The 13,810-nt window shown below is 37.4% G+C and overlaps 1 protein-coding gene and 1 long non-coding RNA gene across 3 annotated transcripts; both read right to left on the bottom strand.

The window, feature by feature from the left end:
• Positions 1–73: 73 nt before the first annotated feature.
• On the bottom strand, positions 74–6,940 carry LOC126585233 (uncharacterized). 2 transcript variants are annotated; one of them, XR_007610379.1, is made up of 3 exons: positions 6,789–6,904; positions 2,702–4,249; positions 74–1,416 (listed from the first exon to the last, which is right to left on the bottom strand). It is a non-coding gene; the product is annotated as an uncharacterized LOC126585233 (long non-coding RNA). The 2 variants fall into 2 exon arrangements; XR_007610378.1 differs by having other exon boundaries at positions 2,702–6,940.
• A 3,183-nt stretch (positions 6,941–10,123) lies between these two features.
• LOC126584366 (olee1-like protein) lies at positions 10,124–10,524 on the bottom strand. Its single transcript, XM_050248770.1, has one exon. It carries the CDS (start codon positions 10,454–10,456, stop codon positions 10,124–10,126), a length of 333 nt encoding a protein of 110 aa, XP_050104727.1. The 5' UTR covers positions 10,457–10,524.
• Between the last annotated feature and the right edge of the window lie 3,286 nt (positions 10,525–13,810).

Raw genomic sequence — 13,810 nt, 5'->3', positions numbered from 1 at the left:
CAATTTCTTTTTTCTTTCATGGCACGAAAAAGGTTTGGAAATTAACGGTTAGATCGAGCATATAAGGAACTGATTGATCTTTGCAAGAGTTAAATCTTTCATAAAACTCGTACCACTGAATGATACCATCGTGGCCGGAGCCATTTATTTATTTCGAACTGTTATTTTGCTGTGCTGCTATTTTCAAGCATCACATGTGCGAAAAAATTCCATACTTGAAAATATAGCCCAGTGGAACGGCGGGAGTTGTTGATTGTAGCCAACTCCAACACCCTATTGTTGACAAGGGACGGTGATTTCCCGCCATGCCATGCAAATGCATCGACTGCAATAAATCCGTACTAAACAATACCGTCATGCCATCCACGGCGGCCATCAACTTCCAAAGGGTGAAGAGCTCGATCCGGAATTCAGAAAGACTGCCGAGAGGGTGACGAGCATGAAGAATCGCTTTAGTCCAGAATCGACCAAAGCGCTGAAATAACGTCGGAACCATTTGATTCACTCAACTAAAATTCTTCTGCGGGGAAGGGACGTGTGCTGATAAGAATGCCAAATCCCACTTTTTTTTTAACGGGTGATGCTATCCACGCCCATATTTACCTCCCCACACCCTTGTTAGTTTCTGTTTTTTTATCTTCAAATTAGTCAATCTGACGGCCAAAAATTGAGAGTTAAAAAATAAAAAAAAGTGTAGATAACACCACCTAATTTTACAAGAATATCACAATCTTGAGAAATGAGATGCTACGGGAAAAATGAGACGCTGAATAAGTTTCTGATTAGGGAAAAAAACATCCACCGGCTGGCTTTCAGGTATTCTATTTAGATATTCTAGGTTCAATATACGTATCATTGAATGTTATGGATAAACGCAGTTAGATTTATTTCCATAGCCATTTAGATATTTCTATTTTCAACTCTATTTCAACCTCAGCAAAATTCATTCCCGTATCATTCAACGCTACGTAGTAGTATTGAAGAAAGTCTCGGTTTTTAGAATCTACATAAAATCCAAGTAAAATTAATGCATGCATATAGACTATGCTAGGTTTTGGTTAACTCAAAAGGGCGTTTGACATCCCAACTCCCAAACCACCTGGTTTCATACATAATCATCCAAGCTGGGACAGTGATCTGATTCAATAATAAAGGCCGCAGGCCTTAAATAGGGGCGGATCCCAGTTTTGATCTCACCTGAGCTTGAATGAGATGCTAAACTGCAAAGGCTGATCCAAAAGTGTAGAATATTCCAGGGACCCTTCGAGACAGTACGCGTGATGAAGCACAAATGTAAAATCAAATCCTCTTCAAGATTTACAAGCGGGTTGAACCAGACACATCTAGGACACATCTAGGACACATCTTCGGTGTTCAGATTCAACTTCTGGTGATTGTTCAAGCACTTCGAAATTTCTGTGAACAATATTTAATCGTTTAAGTGTGAATCAATTCCTGGTGTTTGATTATGACTCTTGTTAACAGTAAAAGCAAACACAAACAGTATAGGTAAAACAGTAACGACAACCTAGATGATATCAAATATTTTCTATAACGTATGCCATTCACACGGTAAGCAGACGCAGAACAAATTTTTCTACCACAGAACAAACATTATATATGCCATTCCTAATAAGTCTTACATCTTACGAAATAAAAGTTCTATAACTGAAATTGCATCAACAAGAAATGGAGGCATATATCCCCCACTGCAAACACAAAAGTACCAAAAGAAGTACTGAAGATATCATCAGAGTAACGGAATAAAAGGCATGGGCACGGGGGGAGGGAAAGCTTTCTAGATCCATATTCCATGAAAACAGGAACAGAAGTTTTAATAATCTAAAGGAACAAACATGTTGACATACAATAAGATAGCATATAATTAAGGTTGAGTCACCAGAGATGTTTGAGATTTATGCTTAAGACACATTTGTAAATGAGTTCCCTTCGACAACACAAACAATAAAACAGGAGTTCCCAAGTGAAGTTGATCCTCCATTACCCGATATGGAGGATTGAAAGCATTCACCAGTATTCCTATTTTGATTGTTTGGTTAGAGGGAAAAAACTTAATGATAGGAAAGTAGAGTTTTTACTTGGGGCATAAATAGATACCTAACCTCTTCCTTGCAAGTTGCAATTACTAGAGTTGCAGTAGAAATGTTAGTTATGCCAGTTAAAGGCACTTGGATGAGGGACTTTAAAGTTGCATTGAATTTAAGCTTATATTGGCTGAAATACAAGAACAACCACCACCAAGCCTTATCCCACTAAGTGGGGTCGGGCGTATGAATCCTAGAATTGCATTGGGCCCGGTTTTGTGCCAAGTCTTCCGTTAGCTCCAAGTACTCCATATCTTTTCTTATAGTCTCTTTATAAGCCTTCCTAGGTCTTGAAAATGACTAGATGCAATACATTTGGTAGGAATAGTGTTTATGTAGTGCATTTGTAATGTTTAAGACTTTAAGTAGTAGATTTGTAATGCTAAAGTATTTCAGAGTCGTAGTGTTCTTGTAATGCATTTTTAACAATGGAGTCCATAATTCCATGATACTTTAGGTTCCTTATCCAAATACACTAAAACAAGACACAAAAATTAACTATACCAAAAAGCAGCAGTCCATAAAATTACACTTAGCCAATGGAAAATATCAGGAAAATGTATATGGTGTTTATAACAAGCAATCCAAATATATACCTGTTCCTTTTTGGTGAGAAAACTTGTGGGATCAAACAATGGAAAAGACCTAACCACCTCATCTTGCATAGTCTGCTACGCATGGAGTTAGTGAAAATACAAGATTTTTTTCATCCTTCATAAGGAAAAGAGCACAAAAACATCGTCAAAAATAGGCAAAAAACCACAACCCACTTACAACCAAGGTAACACCAACAGCTGCAAAATCACATTTCCATCCTTCACTCTCACACTGCCATTAGCAATGTTGCTCTCCATTCTTAAGTCTTCCACTTGTTAGTAGGTAAAAGCAATGTGCACATCTTTTGCTTCTGTTTCCAGTAATGGATTTGTTCAATCATATTAACAACAAATTCATGTCCCATCAGTGAGCAACAATTTTTTTTGGTTGTTGATACTTGATAGCTTTAGAGTTTACCATTCAATGGTGGGAAGAGGGTAAAAATACTGGGAGGAACAAGGACAACGACGGGGAATGGAATACTCCTCAACCCAACGCTAGCCATGTTCATCCTTTCCTACATGAATAATATTTGGCTACTCAAGGGATGAGTATGAGTTCCTACTCAAAACTGTTCGTTTCCAATTCACAAAACTTCATGTTTATGATCATAACCGTTCATGTTATAAATCACTCTATAAACATCGATTATGCAAAAAATCAATTAACTCTAAGGCCGTTTAGTCATCGAACTGTATAAAAACAAATGAACGGAATTGGTAAAAGCATTATGAACCGTCTATGTATTTGCTCCAATAGAATGACCAAACAACTTTAGTTTTAATTCTTTTTTTTTTTGTAGAGATGATCTTTACAGAGAGATTTGCACTATGAACGGTTTTGATTATAAGCACAAAGCTCTGTGATTCGAACACAAAGATTTTTTAGTAGGAATTCCCAATCATCTTTGAGTAGCCAAGCATTGTTCTTCCTCCATTATGCAACAAATAAAAGTAAAAGGGTAAAAAAACACCACAAAACTCAAATTCGAATCCTAAATGGTAAAAAAAATGAAATTATTGCTCGATTAGAAATTTCATTAGTTTTCATCATCTACATCAGGAACATCTAAAAATGCTCAGTCTAATTCTAAAAAAGTACAACAATTTATTTTCGCATTAACCAATTACATTAGGACCACATACAACAATGACTGATGAAAATGATTTACGCAAAATTTATGCATTGCAACTACATTAGATTTTCCGAAGGTTGAATAAGCAAAATTTAAATCCCACACTAAAATTCAAGTTCATATAGTAATTCAGAAAGGAAACAACAGGTATACTTCAAGTTAAAACTCGTGATAAATATATAAAATCATTATGCAATAATTAGAGATCAGCACCACATTCACGTGCGTGCTAGCAGATAGTTCCATAGAACAAAATATAGAGGATCTATTTCATCCTTTGTAAGAAAGAGACTGCAAAAACAAGTTAGACTTAAGGTATAATCTCAATGAAATAAGAAACCTATGTCGATTCACTTACCACTAAAACACCATGTACCAGCTGCCAAACCACATCTCACCATCACCATCAACTCTACAAATACCAAGTTAGCATTGCCAAATTATGATGGAGTAATATAAAAATGCAAAAACTAAGAACAAAAGAGAGATTATCTACTCATGCAACCACAATCACAATGGCCTTCTGGTTCCTCCACAATCTCATGGCACAATGGCCATAGCTGCTCCTTCGTTATAGCATATATTTCTCTATTTTTTATGAATCCAAATACAAAAATTAAAATTGAACAAAACTAAACGTTGAGAATGTTTATATATTATAGACATTTGAAAAGCACAACAATGCGTGCAAAGAAAACAAAGTATCCAAATTTGCGCTATCCCATATGCAAAATAGACCCTTCTCTTTGCTTTTATGTTTAAGTTAGAAACATAGTAATGGACCCAAACAAAACAAATCTTCTACTACTACTTTCTCATATGCAAAAACTACCCTTCTTTTCAAATAAAACAAACCTTCACCTTATAGATTCTCATAAAAATCTAACTTGTTTTTCAAACTTTTTTTTTTTCTTCTAATATGTATAAAGAACATGTGATGATTTTTGGGCCAATTATCATTAAAACAAGGAAGGCAAATCAGCCAAGATCAATAATTACAGCTGAATCAGAGATTAATTAGCAACTTTCACTAAATTTGTCAACATCTGCAGTAGGCACAACACAACTAGCACTGATCATTATCAGCACAAAGCTTTTCAACCCCAGCCTAAGTCCCCACTCAACAAACTTAATTGGTTGAGGTACATGATTAATTTATGTTCTACAGATGCATATTGAAGTTCCATATATTATGTGATAACAATACATAGTATGCTACCTTTCTTAACCTTAACCCTAAACACAATAAAGTAGCCTCAATGCACCGCCTGTACATTTTCTAATGAATGAATCATATGGGTTTGATTGATACGTCTGCCTTACCAACGATTGAAATGCCAGCAACTTGGTACGAGTAGGTTTTGGGTTGCCCCTTTCTTATTATTAGTAAGAGTCAAGTAGACAGACTTCTAGGTGATGTGGCTCTTTCCCTGAACGTAAAGATCACTATTTGATGGCTCACATTACACATTCGGTGAGCTATAGCTTCTTCTTCTTCTTTTTTTCTTTTTTTTGGGTCAAAATGTTTTATCAATAGTTGAATGAGCACATTAATTTGGGATCTCAAAACATGAGACTCAATAAGCTCACAAAAATAATTCCACGAAAAATTTACAACAAATTGAAGTAAAAACAAGTAATATCCATATCATATAACAAGTTATATTCATATCATATGTGAATTCTGGGCAGGTATAGTTAGAGATCAAAATCACCTGCAAGTTAATATCATATGCCAAAGAAAGAGCAGGTGGACTTTATGACAACAAGAAAGAGCACGCCCGTAAACAACCATGATCCTTTCATGGGTGATGACAAGCGTGCTCTCTCTCGTCGTCACACAACATCAAACCCTAGCTCAACTCAGACATCAGTACTATGAAAAAAAGCAGTTTATAATGTTCTAACAATCACAACAATTATCAAGGAATTATCTTCCACATGCAATCAAATTCCCCCACTTAAATTGGGGGAAGATAAAAAATGAACTTTATACATACATACATACAATTACATATATATAAAATACCAACCTAAGATCTGATGATATCCCTAATAACACCAACTGACCTAGATTGTTAGCACAGAAAATATAGACCCAGAACAGTAGTATCATGATCATCTCCAGAGAAGCCTGACATATACCCGTTACTAATTAAGGTGCTTGGTTGAAAATTTATCAAGCATGACTAGAGAATACGTAAGACCTAAGTTGCAGACCAAGAATGATCTTTTAGTGACATATACAACATGAAACTAAGAACACAACAACATATGCAAAAGACTATCAGAAACCTCATCTAGAGATATCTAAGAAAACTATCTACAACCCCAAACCATCTAATTTTCAATAGAAATTAAACTGGTACTCTAGATGTAGAAATTCTTGATTATAAATTATACAAGACCCAATAAAATATACAAAAGATTTGAGGATGGATCTTCTCGGTCCACCTTGAAAGCAAAGTACCTCAAGCCTTAATTTTTTGCACAAAAAGGGTTAAGAAAATAGTCAAAACACAAACTTTTAACCTTAATTCTTACAGATTGAGACTGATGTACAGAAAAGGATAAACCTTTCTCGCACATACTCCAGGAACATGTAATTAAGCTTTGCTGAATCTAATATTTAAGAACAAATAACAAAAAGAAGAATAATTTAATTTTCTCTAGTTTTTCCAAATGTTTCTTAACTATGTATTGATGCATGAATAAGTTCTTAATTGCTGTAAAACTCAAAGTTCCCTTTCCGAAGTCAGAAAAACAACAAAAAAACCCCCCGAAGAAGACAATTAAGTGTAAAAAATCACACTTAAGCGCATGATAACACAAAGAATTCAAGCATGTAATTGAAAAACCCTAGGCATCAATTGCCAAATCCAAACCCTACAAACTAGACAAACACCAAGCCAATAAATAAAATAGTAACATGCAAAGGAAAGAAAACCCACTTTCAGATAAAGAAGCTGCAAAAGCCAGTGAGAGAGAGTTCATGAGAAAAGAGGAGAACTGGAGAAGCTGGAGAGCCACCTAAAAGCAAAAGACACCGCATCCACAAAAAGAAAGGGGAAGAAATAGTGTAAAAAATAAAGAAAAATTTGGATTTCTCGAGAAGACCAAGCGTTAATAACTTATTATCAATTTAAGTGATTTTTTACTACAATAGTAAAAAGATGTTAAAGTTTTATGTGAGTTTAAATTTTGTTATTGACTGATGTAACATTTGATTTAACAAAATTTTTTGTTTGACAAAAATAAAATCTTATTATCAATCACAAACAGCTTCCACCACACTGCTTATACAAAGAAAAATGTTCGGGACCATAGTTTTCAATCATACTTTATACATTAGGTGAGAATTGATGATTAAATTATTTTTCTAATATTTAAATTTTTTTAACCATAGTCTTCAAGTTTGTGAGTCTACTTGACTATGGTTAAGAAAGGTTGAAATATCTTTGTGAGTTTTTTCGACCTCCAAAAGAGATGGATAACTATGATTTACCATCAATTGTTCCTTAAAAAAAAAATTAACCATCAATCATTACATAATATACAAAATATAATTCTAGTAAATAGTTATCGAAAAGATAAATTTGGATAGAATGTTATTGGACACATGGAGCTCTTCAACCAACTATAAACAAATTAATTAATAATATATTAAAAAAATTACCAGTTGTTTTATAGTACTAAGTACTACATATCATAATTATGGATTTAGAGATGGTACCATTTTATTCTTAACACAAGTCAAAAATAAGAAAAAATGTACCATTTTTGTTTGGTTGCAAAGAAAAAGTACCATATTAGTTTGAAAAGTTCATCACTAGTCCTATGATGCATAGGTGCACGGTCAGAAACGGAACATGTGCACCACCTGTCCCTTGAATCTATGATCAGCATTAAACCCTTTAGACGAAAAAGGTTCAAGCTAGGGAACCTAAATTTAGGAAAAATCATTTCTTGCAACTCAGTTATAAGAATTAGGATAATTGATAAAGATTTAGGAGAATCACTCGTTTATTACGTAATTTGTTGATGCATAAAACCAGAAGGGTTTTAGAACAAAATAAATTTGCAAGAAAGTAAAGAACACAAGATATATCGTGGTTCACCCTAATATTCGGGCTACGTCCACACTGATATTCATTGTATATTTCTGTAACTGTATGTATGGATTACAAAGTGTTGTTGTGTTTGTGAGGGTATTGCCCTCTGTTGGGTTCACAGAGGAAGAGAGTTGAGAGAGGGATGCTCTGAATATAAGAGCCTCTGTTTGGGGATGTGAGGCTTTGTATGTGAGGATGAGAGCTTTTGGATTGTGAGGGTAAGGAGGCCCTTTTATAGACTAAGGGCTCCTCCCCTTTTACATGAATCATGGGCTTAATCTCTGGAAGCCCAAGTAACGAGGTCCAATATAATATGGTACTAACAGTAGTCCCCCAAGTCTTCAGTCAAGAGAGTCTTTTGGCTGGAGACTTGAAATTCAGTCCATGTGTGAGCCGAAGTAACTAGATGTCGTCTAGAACTGATACTCGATATGAGGCGGTGCTCAATCTGAAATGATGTTCAACTAGAAGTAGCACACGTTGCGAGGCTGCTCAGTTTGTGGCTTATCTTGCCTTGGTTGGCTCGACTTGTGGCGTTGAAGGTGAGGGAGTCCCTTTTATAGAGTAAGGGCTCACTCCTCAATACATAAGTGATGAACTAAGAGTGATGCTCGCGGCGAGGCGGGTGCTCAGCAGATGGCGATGCTCTCTAATGATGGTGAGGGAGTCCCTTTTATAGAATAAGGGCTCGCTCCTCAATACATAAGTGATGGGCTAAGAGTGATGCTCACGGCAAAGCGGTTGCTCAGCAGGTGACGATGCTCTCTAATGATGGTAAGGGAGTCCCTTTTATAGAATAAGGGTTCGCTCCTCAATACATAAGTGATGGGTGCTTTCTAATGAAAGTGAGAGAGTCATTTTTATAGAATAAGGGTTTGCTCCTCATAAGTGATGGGTGCTCTCTAATGAAAGTGAGGGAGTCATTTTTATAGAATAAGGGTTTGCTCCTTAATACATGAATAATGGGCTAAGTCCCCCAAGTATTTTTCATGAGGCCTAATATATGGTACATAGTGTAGTCCCCCAAGTCTTCAATTGATAGAGTATGTTGGCTGGAGACTTCAAATTCGATCCACGTATGGGCCGAAGTGGTGGTTGTTCGGAGGTGGTCTTTGTATACCATGCACTGAAGCTTTGTAGGTGAAGCTTTTAAAGTGAAACTTTGAAGCTGGAGCTCTGTAAATGAAGCTTTCGAAGTTGGAGCTCTCGAAGCTGGAGTTTTGTAAATGAAGCTTTCGAAGCTGATTGACATGAGTGATGCTCATGAATGTTGACATGAATGATGGTCATGAATGTTTATGTATGATTGACATGAGTGATGCTCATGAATGTTTATGTATGATTGACATGAGTGATGCTCATGTATAATTTTGGAGTACTAGACGTACTTTTGATCACCTAGTAGGTGATAATAGCAGCAGGCTGCCGAATAATTTTGAAGTACTGGGCGTACCTTTAATCACCTGGTTGGTGATAATAGCAGCAGGCTACTGAAGCCGAATAATTTTTGGAGTACTGGGCGTACTTTTGATCGCCTGGTTAGTGATAATAACGGCAGGCTGCCGAATAATTTTAGAGTACTAGGTGTACTTTTGATCACGTGGTTGGTGATAATAACGGCAGACTGCTGAATAATTTTTGAAGTACTGGGCATACTTTTGATCACCTGGTTGGTGATAATAACGGCAGGCTGCTGAATAATTTTGGAGTACTGGGCATACTTTTGATCACCTGTTTTTTTTTTTTTTTGGCATGCTGCCTTCTTTATTTATTTATGATTACACTCTGGTGGGTTTATACAGATGTCTACAAAAGATAAGAAAAGTAAATCACATTATTCAAAAAAGCTGATGCAGAAGGTGGGTATGGCAGATGGTTGGATAGTGAGATAGCATCTGCACAATTGAAGGGAATTTGAGCTTTTGATTTTGCTTTTACTTTCCCTTTTCCACCGCACCTCTCTCTCTCTGTCTCTGCACTGCTGTCATACATGTGCACCTAATTAATCATTAATACCTCTTTTGTAGTTTGTCCCCTACCCACTTGAGGTCCTACCCAGTCAAATCCCAATCTCTCAGATTTTATTCTTTTCTCTTCATTGTTGACCATCATCAAGTTCACGCTCTCCGACACCAACCTCACCAGCTCGATCCTGAAACAGATTTCCCCTTAGTTCATTCTCTTTGCAAAGAGAAACTAAAACAGTAGCAACTTGTATCTGCATCACAGAACTGGTCCAAATGGTCCTCTGCGACCAGGATCTTATAGCAACCTGCTGAGTCGGTTGTCCCTTCTTTGGTGTACACGAGTGCCATGCTGCTTTTGTCTCTACATTCCAGTCTAACCTTGGCACCGGCAATGTAGGTGATGGCTTTGGTCTCATACCCAGCGCAGCAAGTGTCGCAGTAGACCTTCCCCTCCACCGTGAACGGGGTCTTCATGGGACCCGTGGCTGCGGCCAGAGCCGACAACACACACAGAGCAATTAGCAGAACCAATTTCGCCATTGAAGCCCTTTTCAATCTTTTCACTTCGTTCTAGCAGAGAAATTTGAGAGAGAAGAAGATTGAAGAAACGAAATGCTGAGGAGCGGGATATATGAAGAGAGACAAAGAGTGTGATGAGAGAGATTTGAAGCTTTTCTGTTTCTGGGTTTTTGTTTTTTACAGATTAACGGCGGAGGTGAAAAAATGAGAGAGAACCGACACAACTTTTCATGTCGTTTCCCACAAATGACGCCAAATGTTGATGCACAAAATCGGAGGGGTTTTGGAACAACGTAAATCCAACCGTGAATCTGCAAGAAAGTAAAGAGAACAAGATGTATCATGGTTCACCCCAATGTTCAGGCTACGTCCACACTGATGTTGATTGTATATCTCTGTAACTGTATGTATGGATTACAAAGTGTTGTTGTGTTTGTGAGGGTATTGCCCTCTGTTGGGTTCATAGAGAAAGAGAGTTGAGAGAGGGATGCTCTGAATATGAGAGCCTCTATTTGGGGATGTGAGGCTTTGTATGTGAGGATGAGAGCTTTTGGATTGTGAGGGTGATGAGGCCCTTTTATAGACTAAGGGTTCCTCCTCTTTTACATGAATCATGGGCTCAATCTCTGGAAGCCCAAGTAATGAGGCCCAATATAATATGGTACTAACATAGTTAATTGATAATAAAAGAGTTATTTCTTCAATATAAAGTGTTCATTGTATAACGAGCAACTTACGTGATGCAAATATATGTTTCTAGTCAATGATAGAGTCTCATGTATAATTTTTTTGGATCACTAATACTAAATGCCTCATTGATTGTGTATGTCAATTACGATAACGAGAACAACTTACATGAAAAAATACCACTATGACATCACGATCTTATAATACATTATCACAAAACTTTCGCATAGCAATGCATTACCAAATCAAAGTATTAAATGATGAAATTCATTTTGTATATGATGTAAGATAGAATGTATATCGATGGAGTATGATTCTCTCATCTCAAATATTTCTCCCCTACTTTCTTCCTTTCTAGATATAAAAACAAAAACAAAAAAGCCGTGAGATGAAGGAAATTGGAGAGAATTAAGAGGAAGAGAATCATATTCCATCGTCATCGACTACTGAGACCAGGTTGCTTCATTGGGTTACTGAAGTCAGGCGCCACGGAAACGCATGGAACAAACGGCAAAAGAAGGAAGGGAAAATGGGTATGGTGGTGGGCCAGATGAGGGCACATTGTAACGTTATAATGGTGGTGATGCGATGAAGTTTAATGGTTGGATTTGGTTCGTCCTTGGTGTCGGATGTCGAGTCTCTTTCTCTAGGCTGCTCGAGAATCACTGCCAACGGGCTAAAATTGTCCTTGAGAAAGGGCTTGACTAGCAATAATACTAGTGTTGCATATTATATCATATTTCATGTGATGTATGTATAGAGGATAAGGTTGCAGGTGAGGATAATTCATGCCACCGCCACGCACCTTTTGATGTACGTGGTTTCCCAATGTAGCAACAATTTGGAGTCATTTGCCTTGACAATTGGGCCTACTGCAATGTCAAACATTTTTTTTATAAGTCATGTTTTAGAGTTTGCCAAAAGATTTTGGAGCGACGAAGTGACTAGGGATTTTTCTCTAGTGTCTGCTAAGATGCTCCGGTCTTTGGTTGACGCTATTATGTGGAAAAGACCCCTTATAAAAGATTAGGATGCAACAATTTGGAGTTATTTGCCTTGACAATTGGCCCTACTGGCTACTGCAATGTCAAATAAAGGTTTTTTCTGCAGTTTCCAAAAAAAAAAAAAAAAAAAAAAAAAAGTAAAAGTTTTTCTGCCACAGGACTTTGGATTGTTGAGACTCCAAGTTTTGAGTGTCGGTGGCAATCTTGACAACCGAAAATCTTTCAACGTACCAATTAAATCTCAATCCTATCTCTATCTTTACATTTAGAGAGAACTCTAAAATGGCTCATTTTTTTAAATCAAAACTCAAACACATAGTAACAATGTAAAAATTGTGTGTGAGAGAGCGAGGATGTTACAACTAGTACCTTAAAATATTGTATTTTATTCCTGAATCATGTGAAATGACCAAATACCCCTAGTTGAATTCAAATGGATGGTTTTTAATCCTTGTTATCCTCTATGCATGCTTTCCCAGCTCCAGTGACAAACTCCAGTGAAAACCAAGGTTCTAAAAGACGTTAGGTACTAATCAGACGGCAAGTTGAGGCCTAACGGCTAGACGGGGGCCTAGGTGGACTAGGCAGGCGCCCAAGCGGTCTAGGCGCACTTTCTTAATTTTGAAACACTTAGGGTGCGTTTGTTGTACTGGACTATCTTGGACTTGACTATCTTGGACTTGACTAGCTTCAGGGACTAAGCTAGACTAGCACCAAGAAACTATATATTTTGATTAATTTCTTTAGAAATCCCAAATTTTAATGACGCTAATCAGCAACAACATAGCACCAAGCAAACCCATGTGAAAAAAAAATAAAAAATTGAGGGAAAAAAAAAAAGCAATCGTCTTTACCTGATGGGAGAGGTTGCAGAAGAATAAGAAACTTGGAGACTTTGAGAGGATGGAGCAGTTTTCTTCAGAGCGGGAAAAAATTATCGGCATGTTAGAAATGGTGGGGGAGACCAAATCAGAAGTGGGTATTTGAGGCCTTGATGCGTTGTAGGCTGAAGCGTTGGGAATTGAAGCTTGCAAGGGCTTGGCATCCATGGCGATCATGACCACAATGCCCATTTCCTCCCATTGATCTACAAATCGAAGCAATTTCCTTCGAGATCCAAAAGAACGTAGCCCAGAAATCGTAAAGGGGCGAAACAGAGAGGAATAAGATGAAAATGGATGCAAGAGTGGAGAAGAAGAAACAGGGGCGAAGCGAAATGGGCTAAGCGGAGATGGTCTTAGCAAGTCTTGTGGTTTGTGGAGGGTCTCGCTAAGAACTCCTGGCGAGGCCTCTAATCCGCGCGAGTCCTCTTTAGTCCCATTTAACTTAGTCCCAATACAAACCAAACATGGGACTACATTAGTAAGTAGTCTAGTTCAGTCCAGTCCCAGTTAACGAGGCCAAACAAACGCCCCCTTAGAGATTAATCAGGACCATGGCCAGCCGCCTAGTGCCTAGACGGGGTCTAGGCAGGGATTTTTAGAACAATGGTGAAAACCATTGAGTTTGAAGCCATTTGGGGGAGTTTTCATTTGGGTTTGAACCTGTTTTAGTTTGGTAAGGAAATGGTGAGGTTTCGAGCTGGACTCTCGTGTTTTTAACCCATGCATGCACTTTGTTCGTTTTCTAGAATCCGGCAAGCTCCTTTGAAGAAAAACCATTGAATCCAAGGTCAATTCAACCT

Source organism: Malus sylvestris, chromosome 10 (genome assembly GCF_916048215.2).
Source record: "Malus sylvestris chromosome 10, drMalSylv7.2, whole genome shotgun sequence".
Classification (NCBI taxonomy): domain Eukaryota; kingdom Viridiplantae; phylum Streptophyta; class Magnoliopsida; order Rosales; family Rosaceae; genus Malus; species Malus sylvestris.
This window is presented reverse-complemented; position numbering and strand designations above follow the sequence as displayed.

Bases quoted from the DNA above. Each gene is read 5' to 3' on its own strand.
- LOC126584366 (XM_050248770.1), bottom strand. From the start codon at position 10,456: ATGGCGAAATTGGTTCTGCTAATTGCTCTGTGTGTGTTGTCGGCTCTG.